Genomic DNA, 21,394 nt, shown 5'->3' on the forward strand with positions numbered 1-21,394 from the left:
TTTCCTCAGATGGGACAATCACTGTTCGAAAGAGTAATTTCATACCTAGATGGTTGCCCAACTTTCTTGGAATTATGCATTGCATACTTCTCGAGAATTTTATCTATGTATGAAGCCTGAGAGAGAGCTATAATATTGTTCTTTCGATCTCTTAAGATCCGAATGCCCATAACATAATTAGCTTCTCCTAAGTCCTTCATGTCAAACTGTTTGGTAAGCCAAACTTGGATTGATGACAAAGCCCCTACATCATTGCCAATGAGTAGAATGTCAATAACATATAATAGTAGAAAAACCACTTTCCCATCTTGAATATGCTTATAAACACAAGGTTCAACCATATTCTATTGGAATCCAAAAGTCTTGATCACTTGGTCAAATCTTTTGTTCCAGGAACGAGAAGCTTGCTTTAATCCATAAATGAATTTTAGCAACTTACAGGCTTTCCCCTCTTGACCCTTAGCCTCAAACCCTTCTGGTTGTACCATATAGATACTTTCCTCAAGATGGTCATTCAAGAACGCCGTCTTGACATCCATTTACCAGATCTTGTAGTTGAGAGCAGCCGCAATGGATAAGAGAATACAGATGGACTTAAGCATGGCTACAGGTGAAAAGGTTTCCTCATAGTCGATTCCTTCCTTTTGCATTTATCGCTTAGCTACCAGTCTAGCCTTATAGGTTTCGACCTTTCCTTCTGCATTTCTCTTTCTCTTGTAGACCCATTTACACCCAATGGGCTTAATCCCATCAAGAAGATCTACAAGTTTCCAGACTGAATTAAAATCCATAGATTCCGTCTCAGCTTTCATGGCTCTTGTCTAGAGGTTTGCATCAACATCTTCCATAGCTTCTTTGTAAGTATAAGGATCTCTGTCATGTTCCAAAGATTCTGTCAAAAAGGTCTCTCCATTAGCCATGAATCTCTCAGGTTCATGTCTGATCCTCCCACTACACAGAAGCCCCTTAGGTTGTTATTGGGTTTCCTTTTCTACTCTGACTCGATCGGTTTCCAAAGGAACTGTCGGTATGACCAAGACACTCGACATTTCCTCAAGCACCACTTTGCTACGAGGCTTAAAGCCGTTCATGTAACTTTTCTCAAGGAATGTTGCATTCGTTGAAATCATGACTTTATTTTCCTTAGGGTTATATAAATAACCCCCTTTCGTCCCTCTTGGACAACCTACAAAAATGCACACTCCTGAACATGCTTCCGACATGTTCGCTTCCTTGTCCAGGCCACGTGCAGGACATCCCCATATGCGAATATGGTTAAAGGATATCTTCATGCCCGTCCATAAATCGTAAAGAGTTTTAGGAACTAACTTTGTTGACACGTTGTTTAGAAGATAACATGTAGTTTGTAAAACATATCCCTAGAAAGATATAGGCAATGTCAAATAACTCATCATGGACCGTACCATGTCCAGTAAGGTCCTATTTCTTCTCTCAGATACACCATTCTGTTGTGGAGTGCCAAGTGTAGTCAAATGGGATAGAATCCTATTCGTGTTAATTATAAATTTAATATTTAAGTGTAAAAAAAAATTCTCTAATACAATATTATTTATTGTATTAAATTTATCATATATTATATTTTATGGTGAATTTCTTATTAGCATCCAGTGAACTCATCATAGAGGTATTCTCCACCTGGATCGGATCGAAGTACCTTTATGGGTTTACATAATTGCTTTTCCACTTCAGCCCGAAACTCCCTGAATTTCTCAAAAGTTTTACTTTTGTGGTGCATCAGGTACACATAACCATATCTTAAGTAATCGTCGATAAAAGTGACGTAATACTCATACCCTCCTCTTGCCTTAATTTCATGGGACCACAAACATCACTATGCACAAGTTCAAGAACCTCTTTAACATGATTGCCCTTAGACCCAAAAGGTCTTTTGGTCATTTTGCCCTCCAAACAAGACTCACATTAGGATAAGAACCAAACCTTTAAAGAACTTAAAGGTCTATCCTTTACCAACCTCTGTATCTTGTTAAGGCTAATGTGACCAAGTCGCAAATGTCAAAGATATGTCTCATTAGAGTGAGAAGTTTTAAGCCTTTTAGAGTTATTAATAACTTCAATGTGTAGCAGTGAGTCCATCTTAGGTTTAATAAAATATAGATTATTTTGCATCCATCCATCACAGATAAAAGACTTGTTTTTACGAATCAAAACTCTATTATTAAAACAAACTAAGTAAGAATCCTTAAATAAACAAGCAACAGAAATAAGATTCCTCGTAAATTGAGGAACATAAAAATAGTCTCGCAAAAATAAACTCCTATAACTATCAAAATAAAGATGGACGTCTCCCATTGCTTCAGCCAACACTAGAGTTCCATCACCCATCCTCAACATGAAGTTTTCATTAAGAAGACCTCTCGTTTGCTTGAACCCCTGCAGAGAAACACACACATGATTAGTTGCTCCAGAATCTATGACCTAGTCGTCACTGGATTCCTCAACCAGACATGCTTCCACAATCAAAAGATCGCACTTACCTCATTTGCCTTTAGAGGCTAGGTAGTCCTTGCAATTCTTCTTCATGTGCCCCACCTTCCTGCAATGAAAGCACTTGAGTTTGTTCAGGTTCTTCTTATTCTTCTCGTTCTTGCCCTTGTTTGGTGGAACTGAAGAACTCTCCTTCTTGGCTCTTTGCTTCTTCTTTCCATTCCCTGGAGAGGGTTTGGAGGAAGATGCCCCAGCCGAGTTGGCCTCTATAATAGTTGACCCATTGATCATTCGCTCAAACTTTTGAAGTTCTTGCATAAACTCTGTTAGGGTTATATTATGTTTAGCGCTCGAATTGAACGTTGCCCTAAACGGAATATACTCCTTCGACAAAGTCTCAAAGATCATGGTCAATTGGGACTCAGCATCGATGTCAGCCCCATTGGTCTGAGTGTCAACCAAATAACCCATCACCTTCAGCATATGTTCCTTTATGGAAGACCTAGCCTTCTATCTGTAATTAATGAGATTACTTAAGGCTTCCTGACATTTTTTAGCGGCTTCACCGCCGAACATGTCCTCAAGATTATTCATAATCTGACGAGCAGTTATGTAATCTTCATGTTGTGCTTGTAGCAAAGTGGTCATGCTCGCCATCATATAACAGCGAGCCATATCGTCAGAGTCCTTCCAGCGTTGATACGCTTGGAAAATCTCATTAGGAGCGTCAACAGGTGGCTCTGGAGGACAAGGTGTGTTCAGTATGAAATTTAGTTTCTCAAAGGTTAGGACGATCTTTAGGTTCCTTTTCCAATCGGTAAAATTATTGTCAGTTAAAGTGTGTTTATTAAGTATCGATGATAATACGCTAGCAGATATTTTGATCTACAATAAGCATTCATATATCTAGTATAAGCAAACTTGCATAAATATTTAGTAATCAAACATATATACATATTATAATACAGCCAATATGTTTGTGTGTCAAAACCTTGAAAAAATCACAATCTCACAACGATAATTCCCAACTCAAAATTTTGTAAGTCTCCTAGGGGAGATCATGCAAAATTTAATTAGAAATATGGATCCCCTCCGATCAATATATACCATCCAGATCAATCTCTGTCCAGCATATATTGATAATCATTTTCTTTGGCCATTAATTTAATTAACAAAACTCCTAGGGGAGATTAATAATTAAATTAATCTTGAGTGTATAACCATCGTTTCAACTATTTGATCCATATTTTATAATTGTCACCCAGGGGTGTACAACCATAAAATATGTTCAAATAAATTATCCTCTCGGAGATCAATACCAGTACATAATGAATCCCTTCCTAGGGGTTGGTATCACTATGTGTTACCTACGGACCAAGATCTTTCCTTCAAAAAACCTCACCCACTCAATCTTTTGGAAAACAAGGTTTTATATTAATAATATGCATGAACAATTTTAATGAGCGGCACTCCCTATTATGCATGACATGTTATCACATATATAGCAAATCATATTATATGCAATCATACAAAGTAATTAAGCTAAGCAACAAGCATAATAATAATAATCGTAATATTATGGTTCCATCCTAGAGAAAAGAAAAAGATAAAGATTACTAAGAATAATCGAAACATATATTGATCCTTCATTTTGAATCTTTCCAGTTCACCTTGAATTCTTCATCATGATCAAATTCTGGTTATCATAAAATTATATTTCATGTTTTCTTGAAAATATCTCAAAAAACTGTAAAATCGTGCACTACCAGTTAGGTCTGGTCGACCGGTGTTGCAAATAATTTGACTACGCTTGCAAGTGCACAAGTCGTAGAAGTAATAAAGTGGTCCGAAGACCGATATCGTCCCACGAGTATTGACGTTAAGAATGTAAACTAACTATTGTGAATATCATATCTTAACTTTATCTAAGCGATCAAATTTGGATGTGATAAACTCAAAGAAAAACTAAAATAAAGGAAAACTAAATCAAAAGGAAAGATGACAGTAATTAATAACACGTGCTGAAATTAAAACGGAAAATCAATATAATGAAAATGCTAGGGTCTTGACTTCACTCTATTGCGATTATGTTTCTCCGTAGCAATGTGCCTAACCTAACTCAACGTTCTCAAGAACCTAGAGTGATGTGTATCCTTATACCCTCTCTCGAGTGCCGCATAAAGAATGTGTAGGTGATATCAAGCCTATATCTCTATACAACTATTCATCCATACCTTCATTAAGTTCCACTCTAGAAACAATTCCTGGAATTCCACTTCTCAATTTCACAGCCTAAAATTGTTTCAGTTACCTAGGCAATGTTTATCTCTCGATCCCAAACCAACCTAAGTTGTTCTACCCGTTTCTTGATTGCTTGAACGTTCCCCTATCGAGTAATAATCCTCACAATCTAAATCTGCCCAATTCAAAATCTCATAAAGCATAGCAATATGTAAATCATAGATTTGGCAGCAATAATTCAAAATAGAACACGAAAGAAACGAAGAGCTTTAATTAAATGCACATTAAAACGTCGAAACAATAATCACAAATAGAGATTCATCTAAACCCTAACAAATAAGAAAATTAGCCACACATCATATGGCTCACAATCTCAAAATAATATTCAAAATCTAGAGAAATACAAGAAGAAAGAGAAGAAAGAACGCTTGGAATTCTTGAAGAACTGCTCCAATCTCAAATCCTCTCCGATTCAGTTTTTTTCCTTTTGTAAACCCTTTTTCTCTGCCCTTTCTCAGTTTTTAGACTCCCTTTTTATATCCCACGTTCAGCACACCTCCCAAGAAGCCAATCACTTTCCATAAAAATCTGCGCCCCTAACCTAGGGCAAAATGCGTGTTTTTAATAAAATCGGGAGACGACATATCGCCTAGAAACAGGTGACATATCGTAGCTCTCGCAGTTATCTGTGCACCAGACTAGGGCATGCGGCAAATCAGGTGACATATCGCCTGGAGACAGCGACATATTGCCTGGAGGCGGCGACATATCGCCTAAAAGAAAGCGACATGTCGCAGCTCTCGCTGTTCCTTCGTACAAGTTTGCTCAATTTTTGCTCCTTTTCGAGCCGCATCGCCATCTGAAGGCGACGTATCGCCTCATTCTTTAGTTTTTTGATCCAAAATGCCTCAAAACTCAGTGATTTCATCCATTACTGAACACTCCAGGGAAAATCATCAAATCCACATAAAAACTTAAGGAAAAACATGCCGAAACTAGCTAAAGGAGTAACGAATGAGTGCATAAATTACGCACTCATCACACCCCCAAACTTGAACGACTGCTTGTCCTTAAGCAGAGAAACCTAAAACAAAACACAAAAATGGGAAAATGACAAATGAACACAAAATGACAAACTAAAAACAAAACAAAAGAAATAGAAATGAACCGACTGAGAGTGTAAACATAGAGCTCAGGCATATAATCTCAAGTTGCCAAACACCTCTGCACCCACTCAACATGTGAATCTGGAAAATGACTAGAATTTCAACCCACCAATACTCAACTTCTGACATTGTTATCTCTGTGTGAGTGTGTGCAAATCATCTCTACAAAACCTAAACACAAATGTGACTTATGTGTATCAAGACAGATCGCAAGATAAACATGAAAAATAGAACGACCATAGGCTCACCTGTCGGACTCATCTCCACTAATGTAGGTCAAATGTCATGAAGATCAAGAGAACTTTCTCGGCTTGTAACGTTAGGCTAGGGTTAAGGATAGATGAGAATCGGAAAAAGAAAAGCAAACTCACCCTAGACAAGCACGGTGGCAATAATAGACTCCTCCGTTCACCGAACAAAAACCAATGCCTTTTTACTTCTAGATTCGCCTCTTCTCCCACGAAAGTAACGTCCACAAACACCATCCCCCACTAAGATTTTTTTTTTTGAGACGAAGTCAAATTGACATTTAGATGGGCGAGGGATGAATGTAAAGGCTCAAGGACGGTCTCATAACACTTCTCACTTAACGACTCTCGCTGGCCAGGTGTTCGACGCTCGGTGAAAGGATCACGTGCGATGCCAAGGTGAGTGGGTGAAGGTAATGCATGATATATTGCAAGGCTCAGGTTCTCAAACGGTAAAACAAATGAATCCAGATTTTTTTTTTCTTTTTGGCTCAAAGAGGGACTGTATGGATAACATGTTGCTAGGGTTAGCTTTTTGGCTCAAACGGTCCAAAGAGGGCCTTTATCCTATCAACACAACAAAGACCTAGGATTTCACCTCGACAAATCCTTCGGGTAAGTTCTAGCGTTCTCATTGCGATAAAAAGTCTCAAAATTGCATACAAAGCCACACAGCGTATAAGGAAAAGCAGATAGACATGTGCTCAGAAATAGAGATAGCAACATCAAAAACAAGCATGATAGATCAAGCACACAGTCAAAGATATAGAGACACATACCGAATGGAAGAAGAGGGCTTAGCATGAAGTTATCATTGAAGCCTAAAGTCATATGTAATACAACACTCAGTTCGGTACAAATATCAAAATAAATTGAAACCACTACCCTAAAAAAAATGAACATCAACAAATAGAGAGGATAACAAAAGAAAAGAAAATGATAGCGCCCCCCCCCCCCCCCCAAAAAAAACTTAAAAGGAACAGTGTCCTCACTGTTTGGCGTGAAATTCAAAGGGAAAAGGAAAGAAAAATAATACCTCCCAGCCGGTCTAATTGTTTCCTGCCATACCTCCTCCAGCATCATCAATTCCACCGTCGTGTTCACCATCTGAGGTTCCCAGAGACTGATATGGCTGTCGAAGAACGTCGGGGAAGGGCGGATAGTTGGTGACGCCGGAATTTTGAGGCCATGTTCCAAAATAATCTGCCGCATAATGCGCCAAGCATTGCTAACACTCCTGTATGTTTGTGACGCGGTGAAGGATACGTTGTTGCTCAAGCTGAAGATTGGACATCCGAGTACCCTGTTGAACAAGTAATTCACCGATATCGTTGAGGCTGTAACTGGTGCCTTCTGTACCCGGAGAGGAAGATGCCATAGGGCGTGAGCGTCTAGCCATTGTCCGCGCCTCCATACGCTCACGTACTCTAGACTCGTGGGTGACCCGATCAAAGTCACTTCTGGGAGGAGGAAGACGTTGTCTGGGGCACACAGGTGGTGGTGGAGGATTGGCCGGATCCTCGATAATGAAACCCAGCCCCGTAGGATTAGGTTGACCCTCGGACCATTGAGTGGTGCGTGTGACATTACGATGGTCAAAGGTACCACATTGTAAACAGGGCTCATCCTCCGAAATTGGAACACCAGCGGCAATGCATAACCCAGTGATGAGACTTGCATGCCCATGTCTGCCGGTCATGGTTCCACGGGCAATGTGCAAGAAACTGTCTTTAATGAGTCGGCCCACATTGATGGATTTCCCGGCGCAGATGCAGTAGAGGAGTACCAACCAATCTCTCAGAATTTCAGAATGCTGAGTGGATGGCATCAAGGTAGACATGACGAATAAGTTCCACATCTTCACATAGATACTAAGGCACGAACTGGGAAGATGTCAGGGAGTCTCTGGATTATTGGTTGAATAAACCCAATCAGACCCAGGAGCGGCAAGTTCACGCAAAATCTGTTGATAGTCCGGCCTTTCCTCAAGTAATCGATAGTACTCATCATCAGTGATGTTCGGTAGGTCAAAAATAGAATTGATCGTCTCGGTAGTGAAAGACACTGAAACCCCGCGGACCTTGACTTGTTGGTTATCCCTTTCTACGTGGGCGTTGGCGTAGAATTCTCAGACCACACTAATGTTTCCAGTGGCAGGAACCTAACATAGTTGTTGCCCCCCCCTCTGGTTGATCATCCGAAGTAACTGCCCATCCCCCTCATCCGGTTGAAAAACCGACTCCATGATAATCGTCTTGTTCTTGTCATTCCATAATTTATACTTCTTCGCTGCCTCATTGTTGACAAAGGAGTGCTTAACCGTAAAGGATGAAGTCGACGCGGAGGCAGTGATTTTCTTTTTCTTCCCTGGTGCCATAACAATAACACTTGGACCAAGAGCAACAATGTCGCCCGAGCACCAATAATTACCCAACAACCCTCAAAACTCTCCCCCAAACTTGAGTCGAATCACCGGCGACAACCACACTTTTCCTTTTTCTTTTTTTTTTACTACTTACTACAACCTGCGTTTCTACCACACAAGGATTTCTCACGTTGAAAAAACAAGTCCCACACACAACAGTCTATTAGGCATTTTATCAAACATGTAATGTACATAAACTGAAATTTCCAAGCCTAATTCTCAAAGTTCATCAACATCCCCAGGAATACTACCATTTTGCATCAAGAACAATGCGTGCCTTGGTCGAATTTTGTTGGAGCCCTAGAACCCTTGAAATGTGTTGGAAAATGCTTCCAATTTTGCTACAGAAATTTTGGTGTTGGGTTCCACGGGGGCTGGCGGATGTGTCACAATGGTGGCCGGATTTTGGTCAGAAGATGGGAGGGGTTGTGGTGGTTAGAGAGAGATGAGTGAGGGAGATGATTGGTTAGAAATGAGGGAGAGTGATGGAAGATGAGAGTTGAGGGAGGGAAATGGAGAGAGAGAGAGAGAGAGAGAGACGAAAGAGGGAGTTTTAAAAATGGGGTGTTCGAATAACCCAATTATGCAAGTTTTTTTTTTTTTTTTCGAAATCCATTAGGCGATATATCGCCTAGTTATAGGTGACATATCGCCTCTAGCTCTGTCCCAATCTCCTATTGTGCTTCTCCCCTCTTTTTTTCGTCTTCCTTTAGGCGATATATCGCCTATTTACAGGCGACATATCGCCGGTTGTTCTATCTCCCTTTCCTGTTTTGCTTCTTCAAATTTTTTTTTTTTTCATTTTTCGAACAAAGAACTCCATTGGACACATAATTAAAGAAACATCATATGTGGGTTGCCTCCCACGAAGCGCTACATTTAAAGTCCTTAGCTAGACATAGGACCTCATGTTTCAAATGTCCTCGACGAGCTTGAGACTCACAATCTTTTCCACCTTGCCTCTGAAATAGTGTTTAAGGCGTTATCTGTTCACTTTGAAGGCAGGTTCATCGCCTCTTTGTATCTCAATAGCGCCGAATGGAAAGACTTTCGTAACCGTGAATGGACCGGACCATCGTGATTTAAGTTTTTCGGGAAAAAGTTTAAGGTGAGAGTTGAATAGAAGTACCTTCTCTCCCGGAATGAAGTCGCGGCGGAGGATCCTCTTGTCATGCCATTGCTTCGTGCGCTCCTTGTAAATCCTCGCATTCTCATACACCTCATTACGAATCTCCTCCAATTCATTGAGTTGAAGAAGTCTATTCTCTCCCGAGGCCTTCAAATCAAAGTTGAGCTTCTTAATGGCCTAATGCGCCCGGTGTTCAAGCTCGAATGGTAGATGACACACCTTCCCAAACACCAACTGGTACGGAGACATGCCGATAGGTGTCTTGAACGCCGTCCTATATGCCCATAGACGTCGTCAAGCTTGTTTGACCAATCCTACCGATTTGATTGCACGGTCTTCTCCAAGATAAGCTTGATCTCCCGATTGGAAATTTCCGCTTGGCCATTGGATTGAGGATGGTAAGAAAGGGCCATCTTGTGCCGGACTCCGTACTTGGCCATGAGCAAATCAAACACCTTGTTGGCGAAGTGAGTGCCCTCATCACTAAGTATAGCTCTAGGTGTGCCAAAACGTGAGAAAATGTTCTTTTGAATAAACTTGACAACCACCCGAGCATCATTTGTGGGAGTTGCAATAGCTTCAACCCATTTAGTCACATAGTCAACTGCCAAAAGGATATAGAGATTACCAAATGAAGGCGGGAAGGATCCCATGAAGTTGATCCCCCACACGTCAAATATCTCAACCTCCAATATATTGGTGAGGGGTAGCTCATGTCACCTCGAAATGTTGCCTACACATTGGCACCGGTCACAATTCTTAACGAATTCATGACAATCCCGGTGCAAAGTAGGCCAATACACCCCGCTCTCAAGAGTCTTAGCGGCGGTCCATGTAACTCCAAAATGCCCACCGACAGGAGATGAATGGCAATGAAACAAGATATCCAGGGTTTCCTTTTCCGGCACACACCTCCGAATGACTTGATCGGCGCATCGTTCGAAAAGAATGGGATCATCCCAAATGTAGTGCTTCACATCATGCATGAACTTCTTCTTTTGTTGAGAGGTTAAACCCGGTGGCAAAGCCTTACATGTAAGATAATTAACAAGATCAGCATACCACGGGAGCTTTACCTCAACTGCAAACAATTGCTCATCCAGGAATGATTCTAGAATGGACGAAGCTCCTTGTTCTTCAACAACCCCTTCAAGGCGAGATAGATGGTCGGCTACCACATTTTCAACGCCTCGCTTGTCCCGGATCTCCAAATCAAACTCTTGTAGCAATAAGACCCATCTAATCAATCGGGGTTTCGCATCTTTCTTCTCGAACAAGTACCGGATGGCTGCATGATCCGTAAATACAATAACCTTGGACCCAATGATGTAAGGCCGGAACTTGTCGCATGAGTATACCACTGCCAACATCTCTTTCTCAGTTGTTGTGTAATTCTCTTGGGCCTCATTGAGAGTGCGGCTTGAATAGTAGATTGCCCGAAAAACTTTTTCCTTCCGTTGGCCAAGTACGGCTCCAATAGCATAGTCACTAGCGTCGCACATAATCTCGAAGGGTTCACTCCAATCGCGGACGATTAGGATGGGGGCCGCTATGAGCTTTTCCTTAAGCATATTGAAGGCTTTGAGGTAAGAGTCATCAAAAAGAAATGCCACGTCCTTTTCCAATAAGTTGCAAAGTGGCTTGGCAATCTTAGAGAAATCTTTAATGAATCGCCGGTAAAATCCCGCATGGCTGAGAAAACTTCGAATTCCCTTCACATTTGTTGGTGGTGGTAGATTCTCAATTGTGGAAATCTTGGCTCGATCCACCTCCAAACCTAGTGACGAAACTTGGTGACCAAGGACGATCCCCTCCTTCACCATGAAGTGGCACTTCTCCCAATTAAGGACAAGGTTTGTCTCTACACATCTTTGAAGCACCAACCAAAGATTGTGCAAACAAGAATCAAAAGATGAACCAAAGACTGAGAAGTCATCCATAAATACCTCCACAATATTCTCCACCATGTCGGCAAAGATGGCCATCATACATCGTTGGAAGGTAGCCGGCGCATTGCACAACCCGAAAGGCATCCGGCGAAAGGCGAATGTACCATATGGACAAGTGAATGTGGTCTTCTCCTAGTCCTTCGGGGCAATGGCAATTTGGTTATAGCCTGAATAGCCATCAAGGAAGCAATAGTACTCGTGCCCCGCCAATCGATCTTGCATTTGATCAATGAAGGGCAATGAAAAATGGTCTTTCCGGGTGGCCTTGTTGAGCTTTCTATAATCAATACAAACTCGCCACTCTGTTACCGTGCGAGTTGGAATGAGCTCATTTTTCTCATTCTTAACTACCGTCATGCCACCCTTCTTCGACACCACTTGCACCGGACTAACCCATGAACTATCAGAAATGGCATATATAATACCGGCATTTAATAGCTTCAGAACCTCCGCTCTCACAACCTCCTTCATTGCGGTATTAAGTCTCCATTGGTGTTCAATAGAAGGCTTGTAGGAGTCCTCCATGAGAATCTTGTGCATACAAATGGCCGGTCTAATACCTTTAATGTCATAAATTGACCAAGCAAATGCGGATGAGTACCTTTTTAGCACGTTGATCAACTTCCGCTCGTCCTCCTCGCTTAAAGATGCCGATATTATGACCGGCTTAGTGGAGTCATCTCCCAAGAATACATAGCGAAGATGGTCAGGTAATTACTTCAAAACTAGCCTGTCACTAGTGGTGGTTTTCAATTCTGAGCCTTTATAAGGTGTGGGTACTTTAAGTACATCCTCTTCCTTTGGATTAACCTTCTCCTCCGGTAGCGCCTCTAGAGCATAGACACTATCAATCAAGTCCACTTCACACGCACTGAACTCCACCCTGAGATCCCCTTTAGAGAGCGGTGTTCTCCAAAGGGTCCTTATAAATAATGGTTTGAAAGAAGTCCTTAAAGCACGAGGCCACCACATCCACCCGGTTACAACTTAGTCGCTCTTCCGGAAATTTCATGGCGTTACTAATGTTGAACTTTACCTCTTCGCCGTTCATCCGAAGTGTCAAGTTACCATCATGGACATCAATCAAAGCCTTCTTGGTAGCAAGAAAAGGTCGGCCCAGAATAATAGGAATTTCTTGGTCCTCCTCCATGTCTAACACCACAAAGTCAACTAGAAAAATGAATTTATCAATTTTAACCAAGAAATCCTCGATAATACCTTTAGGGTAGGTGAGAGAGCGGTACGCCAATTGTAGTGAGATGGTGGTAGGTGTGATCTCTCCAAGGTTGAGCTTCCGCAAGATAGAGAGAGGCATGAGGTTGATGCTAGCCCCAAGATCACACAAGGCTTTCTCAATGTGAAGTTCTCCAATGATGCATGGGATTCTAAAACTACCCGGATCCTTCAATTTCTCCAGTAGTTGTCTCTTTATGATAGCGCTACATTCTTCCGTAAGCTTCACTGTTTCATAGTCCTCGAATTTGCGCTTCTTGGTCATAACTTCCTTCATGAATTTGGCATAGTTTGGCATTTGCTCTAGAGCATCCACGAAGGGGATGTTGATGTGGATCCTCTTGAAGATATTGAGAAATTTCTCAAATTGCTCGTCAAGCGCCTTCTTCTGGAACCGTTGAGGGAATGGCAATGAGGGAGTGATATGAGGTGGGTTATCCGGAAAAGTGATCGAACCTGGTCTAACCACCGGTGCTTCCTTCTTGGTCTTCAGATTTTCCTCCTTTGACTTATCCTTACCATCGTCATTGCTCTTGATAGCCTCCTCATCAACCATGGCATTTTGAACACTCGGGCCTTCAAGCTCTTTGCCACTCCTCAATGTGATGGCCTTGCACTCCTTTGGGTTCTTCTCGGTGTCACTTGGGAAGGACCTTGATGATTGCCCTTTTATAGCATTAGCCAATTAGCCAACTTGTGTTTCTAGTGCCTTCATAGTGCCTCCCAAATTGGTGCAGTGAGTTTCAGTGTTGTTGAGACGAGCATCATGTTGATCAAGACGAGCCTTAGAGTCCACAATATACGTCTTCAAAAGCTCTTCAAGTGATGAGGAAGGCTTTTCCATTGCCGGTTTACTCGACTCCAGAGTTGGTTGTAAAACATTCCGGTTGTTGGCATAAGAGAAATTCTCATGGTTTCTGAGCCCGGGATGATGGTATGTCGGTAAGTTGTTGTTGGGCCTAAAATTGTTGCTACGGTTGACGAAGTGACATTGCTCATCATATGAATCACTTGAGCTCGAAGCTTGTGCCATCTTTATAGCTTCTTGATTACCATTGGTATTGGCTGCGGTAAGTCCCTGGATTTGATTAGTCAAGAGTGCCATTTGAGCCATGAGAGACGTCATTTGATCCACATCATAAATTCCTGCCACTCTCTTTACAGTGGCCTGCTGCTCTATTCACAGTGGACCGCTTATTTGCCATTGACAACTATTCATTGCCATGTCCTCAAAGAGATTGAGTGCATCCCCGGGTGTCTTTGACAAGATGGTTCCACCAGCCGATGCATCAATATGGGCCTTAGTTTGCCTAGTAAGCCCATTATAGAAAAGTTGAACTTGGAACCAATCCCCAATACCGTGTTGAGGACACTTGTGGAGCCTCGCTTTAAACCGTTCCCACACCTCATATAATTGTTCATACTCAAACTGCCGAAATTGAGTAATCTCGGCCCTCAGTTGAGACGTCTTGGAGGGTGGGAAGCATTTGATGAGGAACTTTTGGGCCATGTCCTCCCATACGGCTACACTCCTTGATCATAGATTTGGCAGCAATAATTCAAAATAGAACACGAAAGAAACGAAGAGCTTTAATTAAATGCACATTAAAATGTCGAAACAATAATCACAAATAGAGATTCATCTAAACCCTAACAAATAAGAAAATCAGCCACACATCATGTGGCTCACAGTCTCAAAATAATATTCAAAATCTAGAGAAATACAAGAAGAAAGAGAAGAAAGAATGCTTGGAATTCTTGAAGAACTGCTCCAATCTCAAATCCTCTCTGATTCAGCTTTTCTCCTTTTGCAAACCTTTTTTCTCCTCCCTTTCTCAGTTTTTAGACTCCCCTTTTATATTCCACGTTCAGCACGCCTCCCAAGAAGCCAATCACTTTCCATAAAAATCTGTGCCCCTAACCTAGGGCTAAATGCGTGTTTTTAATAAAATCGAGAGGCGACATATCGCCTAGAAACATGCGACATATCACAGCTCTCGCTGTTATCTGTGCACCAGACTAGGGCATGCAGCAAATCAGGTGACATATCGCCTGGAGACAGCAACATATCGCCTAGAGGCAGTGACATATCGCCTAAAAGGAAGCAACATGTCGCAGCTCTCGCTATTCACTCGTACAAGTTTGCTCGATTTTTGCTCCTTTTCGAGCCGCATCGCCATCTGAAGGCGACGTATCGCCTCATTCTCTGTCTTTTTGATCCAAAATGCCTCAGAACTCAGCGATTTCATCCATTACTGCACACTCAAGGGAAAATCATCAAATCCACATAAAAACTTGAGGAAAAACATGCCGAAACTAGCTAAAGGAGTAACGAATGAGTGCATAAATTACGCACTCATCAACCGGTGACAGAGAAGTTATACTCTATCGGTCGACTGCCTTACACTAACCAGCTGATCAGAAAGGTCAACCGGTGTCTATGCAATAGTAACCCAAATTTTCTAAATTTTTCAGATTTTTGACAATTTCAAAAAATTGTCACCAAAATCTGAAAAAATAAAAATCAAAACAGTTTTTCAATTTATTCAAAAACACAAAACGATTTTATAAACCAAGAAAAAATTAGATACCTTTACATCCTTCATCTTTAAGATCCATGATAAATCTCGTCCAAGAAATTTTACATGAAAATTCCTATATCATTTCCAGTTTACAAAATTTCTATGAAAAAAAATAAAATAAACCCGAACAGCGATGATACGTCATATATCTAATTACATTGCCAAGAACAAATTCCTATACACCCATTCTAAACTCTAAGGAACCATAACTGGTAAAAATTAAATAATCCAAAACCATTGATAATTTATAAATGATAATCAATAATAATTATTTAATCATCCATTCACCATATATTCATGATAACAAAAAAATATAAAAACACTAGAGTGCCAACACTCTAAAATATCAATTCAAGCATAAAGGAGATATTTTTTAGATCACAAATCTATGTACATAGCATAATCATGAACAAATAACCATGGCTCTAATACCAATTGTTGGAAAATACGGCATCGAGTGCGCAACGGAATTTTAAAAATTTAAATCAATGCCAAAGCCAATCAAGAACATGTTCATGATGCTATATAACATAAATACTAAAGATCTAAATCATACATTTGGAGATTTAGGAAACATCACGTGTGACATATCAAAGTGTTCCAAACAGCAACCGGAAGAGCCTCAACCAACTGGTCTTCTTTGTTATTCTCGTTTCCACGATTAGAGTGCGGGTAGGCACACATTGTTCAATCTCCTCTTCGTATTCTTGAACTCCTTCCAACCACAAGAGAGCCAAAGGAAAATTCATTCTTGAGAATTAAATAATTTTTCCTCGTAGGAATCTTTTACCAATAGCCCCCAAAAAGTCTCTCAAGTGATCTAATGAATAATGTGACTTAATGGGCTATTTATAGTGTTTAGGAAGTCATATTTCCGTAACAATTAGGTTTCCCAAAGTTTATCTCCCTTACAGAGTCAGTTTTGCCACGTCAACATGCAATACACGTTACAACCAATCGACCGGTGACAGAGATGTTATAACTCACCGGTCGGCCGGTCCTTCATGAACCAGTCGACCGGACCGATCGACCTGTCTGAACTAGCGAAACTTGTTTCCCTAGTTTTCAAACACGGAAAACTTGCATAGAACCTCAATTTTGATTCAAGCAACCCAATAGAGAAGTTGCCTGATCAAAACAGTCATACAATAGTTTTCCCATATTAAACAACTCTTAAAATAATAATTCAACCAATTTATCTAGAATTAATTTATCAATTAATTCACCCAATAAATCACTCATGAATTAATAAACCAATCTCATATTAACTTTGAACCTCTTTTACGAAAATAACACAAGTTACCAATATGTAAGAAATACACCATATCGTTACAGGAAATTATGATCACAACACTACTTGTAAACCAACAAGTTCGTCTCATGATTATAAAACTCTAGCGCTACTCCACTAAAAGCCTAGAGCTGCACTCTCGATTTATATAGCGTATTTACAACGCTCTGAATAGCTCTCGTCCATGACTCAATATATTAGTGCATCATCCTCATAGGATATTGATTAGTGCATGAAAATGCACCATAAATAATGCTTTTGATTTATAAAATATTAAAATATTTAAGCTTTAATTAAATAATTCCATTATTTTTATTCATAATATTTTTAACTGGAATTTGTATAGTTTTTGCTTAATTATTTACAGATAAAAAACAGTGTGAGAAACTACACAAGAAAAGCCATGAAAGTCATATTTTTAGCCAATCCGAGCCACATAAGCCGAGCCAATCAGAGAGAGCCACGCCTTCCTTCAACCAAGCTAATTTCCGCGAGGGTCCCACCTTTCCCGCATTCCCCACTCCAATTTGCGTGCGTCACCTACACGCAGGACTCACAGGAAGCGCATCCCATGCACGCACGTCTCCAGCGCGTTCCAAACCAAGCTCCCGTGGGTCCCGCACCTGCTCAGTGCCAGCCACGTGTCTCAGTGGGACCCCATCTGTCGGCCAGCATCACCTCCACTCTGACCGTGTCAGCACATGCCAACCACTCCGAGCGTGACATGTGGCCAATTGACTCCATCCTTCCAATTACATTGCAACACGTGTCCCTTTAGTGCTAAATCTGAATTTCTTCCCCAAAAATCAGAGCAAATTACCGGATTTCTTCCCCAAATTAAATACATGATTTCTCCTAATTTATGTGTAATTTTATTTTGTTTCCTTTTTCCTTTGTAATTTTCTATTTTTATTGTTTATTTCCTTATTTGACAGGCAACTTCTAAACACTATAAATAAGGGGGTTAGCCCAAGGTTTTAGGAAGCTTTTCATATTGAGTTTTCTGTCGTCTTGCTGTCACTTTCATATTTTCTCTATAGAACTTGTGAGAATGTTTTACAAGTTAGGCTAGAGTTCTCTTCGTGAGGTTAAAGATGAACTTTTGTTGAGTGACCTAATTTGGGTTTTGATTCCTTGTACTGTAAACTTTAACATCCGAATGAATTAAATCTCATCTATCTTTCTTTCACTTTTCAAAATATTGTGTGCTAATTTTTATATAAGTTCAGTCACGCTTTTCTTATGTAATTCTGTCATGCATTGTTTTGTTATTCAAATTATTTTACAGATTATCTTTTACTGCAATATTATCAAATTGATATATTGTCGATTTTGGATAACTTGTAATAATAATATTTTCATAGTCAACATGGAGATTTGATTTATTCAATTCTTTTATTTTGTGAATCAAAACTTGAATTGGTGAACAAAACATTAGGGATTCTCGACACCTTACCGTTTTTACTACTAAATTTCTTTCACACAAATCTTCTCTTCTTTTTATTTGTAACAAAAATCTTAAAAACTCTTCTTTTTCTTTAATTCACTTGTTATTTATTTTTCTCTAACGCTTTTATTATGTTAATCTTTCTTGTTATTTTGTTATATCTATGTGGATACGACCACCCTTCTGTGCTACAATTGACCGCTTGTGAACATCACATTTGGGCGTTAATCAAATTTTGGCACCGTTGCCGAGGAGGTGCTGCTAACAAGACTGATCAGTAGATTTTTGAGCCAAAGAGGTAAGTATACATTTATTATTATTATTATTATTATTATTATTATTATTATTATTATTATTATTATTATTATTATTATTCTACTCTTTCTTATCATCTATTTCAAAAAAAAAAAATTCTTGGGTTTACGTGTGAACTTTTAGAGTCTGTGTTCATTGTTGCTCTTTCGGTTACTTTGTTCTTCGTTTCTTATTTAAAAAAAAAAAAAAAAGTTGGCTACAGCCTGCAAGTTAACGTGCCTTTGTTCAAAGTTGCTGTATAGTTTTTTTCCTTTTCTCCTCCATTAATCGAAACCAAAAAAAAAAAAAAGTTCCCTTTATCATTTTTTTTTATTCCCGTAGTTTTGATTGCTGAAAAAAAAATCTCACACTTTTTGAATTTGCCTTTATTGTTAATTTTATTTTCCTTTTTAGTTTTAAAATTGATTGTGATTTGATCTTGTAATCTTTCATTTTTTATAAACTAAGATTTTATTTTGTTTCCCCATTTGTATATTTTAATTGTTGACTTTTATATTATTGCCTAATTTAATTTTTTTTCTTTTAAGTCTTTATTAATTTTTAAGATTGTGATTAGGTGGTAATTAGTTGACTAATTTAGATTCTTAATCTAGGAATTTCATAATTTGGTAGATTTAGGCTTTTGACTTTAGGAATAGTTTCTATTAATTAGATTACATTTCATAATTTATTCAATAAAATTTAATAATTGATTTTGAGGATAATTGTATGGTTACGTGGAAAGTACAATTTGAGGGAGTTCTGTCTAGGAAAGTTGGTACTTAAGTGGGCCTCGCCCCACCAATCTTTCCTGGGAACGTTGCTCTGTCTAGGAGACTATTCATTGAGCCAAGAGCTATAGTTTTTTCTGGGAGCACTCTCGGTGGTTACAATTTACGTTACTATATATAGTTATTTTCTTTTGCTTTGATTAAAAATAAAAACAAAAAAAACAAAAAAAATTAAAAAAACCACTTTGGGTGAGTGCATCGGTATAGAGATGAGCTAGGGAGATTCGCTCACCAGACCTAGAAACCCCTAGTGAAATTCTATCTTACTCGTCTTCTACGCCTCCGTCTTCACACTCGTCATTGAAATTCGTACTTCCAAATCTATTTGCAATGGCACAACACGAGGAAGTTCAGCCGAGGACATTGTAAGATTACCTGCACCCAACGCTAACGGCCACCCCATCTTGCATCATGTTCCCACCAAATGCACCGCCTACGGATTTCAAGCCGGGCATGATTGCACTTCTCCCAACCTTTCACGAGTTAGAGAATGAGAACCCATATGTACACATCCGGGAGTTTGAAAAGGTGGTGGCCACCTTTCACCGCCGTGCTGAGGTCGCAAACACTGTCATATTGAAGTTTTTCCCTTTCTCTCTGAGGGACAAGGCCAAAAGCTGGATGTTTCTCTTAGGCCCAGGTCTATTGGTACGTGGGAAGAAATGAGGACGACATTCTTCAACAAGTATTTTCCACACCATAAGACCAACAATTTGAAACGACAGAGCTTGAATTTCGCTCAGAAGGAAAATGAAAATCTCTATCAAGCTTGGGAGCATTTTAAAGATCTGTTAAATTTGTGTCCTCACCATGGATATGAAAGTTGGTGCCTCGTAAGCTATTTCTACGATGGACTCACAATCCGAAAGTGCCAATTTGTTCAGATGATGTGCAATGGGGATTTTCTCCAAAAGGATCCTGACAAAGCTATCGAGTACCTGAATGAGTTAGCTGAGAAAGCTCATACTTGGACTATACCAAGTGCTACTTAGAGTACCAGTAGGTCCCGACCAGCTGGAGTTTATCAATTGAGGGAAGATGACAGCCTCAAGGCCCAAGTTGAAGCTTTGACAAAGTAAATCGAGGCCCTCAAAAGCAAAGATAGTAAAGGAATCCACATAGTGGCGAGGACAGAGGCGCATGAGCCATGTTTCATTTGTGGTGGAAAGGACTACCTAGCACAGGATTGCCACACTTTAAGTGAAATAAGAGGGGTATATGAGGAGTAGTGCAACGCTTTGGGCGTATACGGAAAACCATATACACCTTTCTTGGAGACATATAATCCTGGTTGGAAAAACCACCCGAATTTCTATTGGTGAGATTCGAATCAACATGCACTCATATGGAGGGCAATGGAGATCAGAGTAACAATCTCAACCACCAAGGACATATTTTGTGTCTCAGAATAACATGCAGCTGAAAGGAAATTCTCTAAAGGATACCTTAAAAGCTTTTATGGACGCGCAAAATAAAACGAATCAAAGGGTTGATTCGATGCTCACGCAGCTGGTGGAAGAGAACAAGGAAATAAAGAGTCAGATCACAAAGCTGACAGAAGCTTTAACCGTTCAGGACTGCAGTAAATTTCCATCACAAGCCCAGTCCAATTTGAGAGGCCAACACATGGCTCAAACTTCTAACTCTGAAGGTCAAAATATCAAGGAAGTTAACGCCATCTCTACTCAAAGTTGTAAGGGGGTGTTTGGTACGCAGTAATTAGTAGGAATCATATTCCTGAAAAAGTGATTGGGGGTAATATGATTCCTAGAAATAATACATTACTGTGTTTGGTTTCATACAGGAATCTTTCTCAAATTCCCAGGAATATTACATTACTGTATTAGGTTGTGCATGGGAATGTTGTGAATTAAAAAAACATATTTTTTTTAAACAAATTATAGAGAGCTTCAGCAAATGGACGCACTTCATCCTACAAAAGAACGCAGCAAAACTAAAAAATAAGTAAATAAATGTTTACGTACACAACAAAATTTATTTAGAGCAACGGAAAAAGAAAAGTCAAATACTGGAAGAAAGTGGCAAGGGGGGTGCAGACAGTGGCCGGGGCAGTGGGTGCAGATAGTGGCGATAGGGGGGGGGGGGGGGGGGGGGGGGGGCGCGGGGGGGGG

General features: G+C 40.0%; 1 protein-coding gene and 1 non-coding gene across 2 annotated transcripts; both read right to left on the reverse strand.

The window, feature by feature from the left end:
• Positions 1-12,519: 12,519 nt before the first annotated feature.
• On the reverse strand, positions 12,520-13,413 carry LOC112091715. Its single transcript, XM_024165978.1, has one exon. It carries the CDS (start codon positions 13,411-13,413, stop codon positions 12,520-12,522), a length of 894 nt encoding a protein of 297 aa, XP_024021746.1.
• A 6,559-nt stretch (positions 13,414-19,972) lies between these two features.
• On the reverse strand, positions 19,973-20,079 carry LOC112091728. Its single transcript, XR_002902278.1, has one exon. It is a non-coding gene; the product is annotated as a small nucleolar RNA R71 (small nucleolar RNA).
• Between the last annotated feature and the right edge of the window lie 1,315 nt (positions 20,080-21,394).

The sequence above is a fragment of the Morus notabilis genome, unplaced genomic scaffold, assembly GCF_000414095.1.
Source record: "Morus notabilis unplaced genomic scaffold, ASM41409v2 Scaffold203, whole genome shotgun sequence".
Taxonomy (NCBI): Eukaryota; Viridiplantae; Streptophyta; class Magnoliopsida; order Rosales; family Moraceae; genus Morus; species Morus notabilis.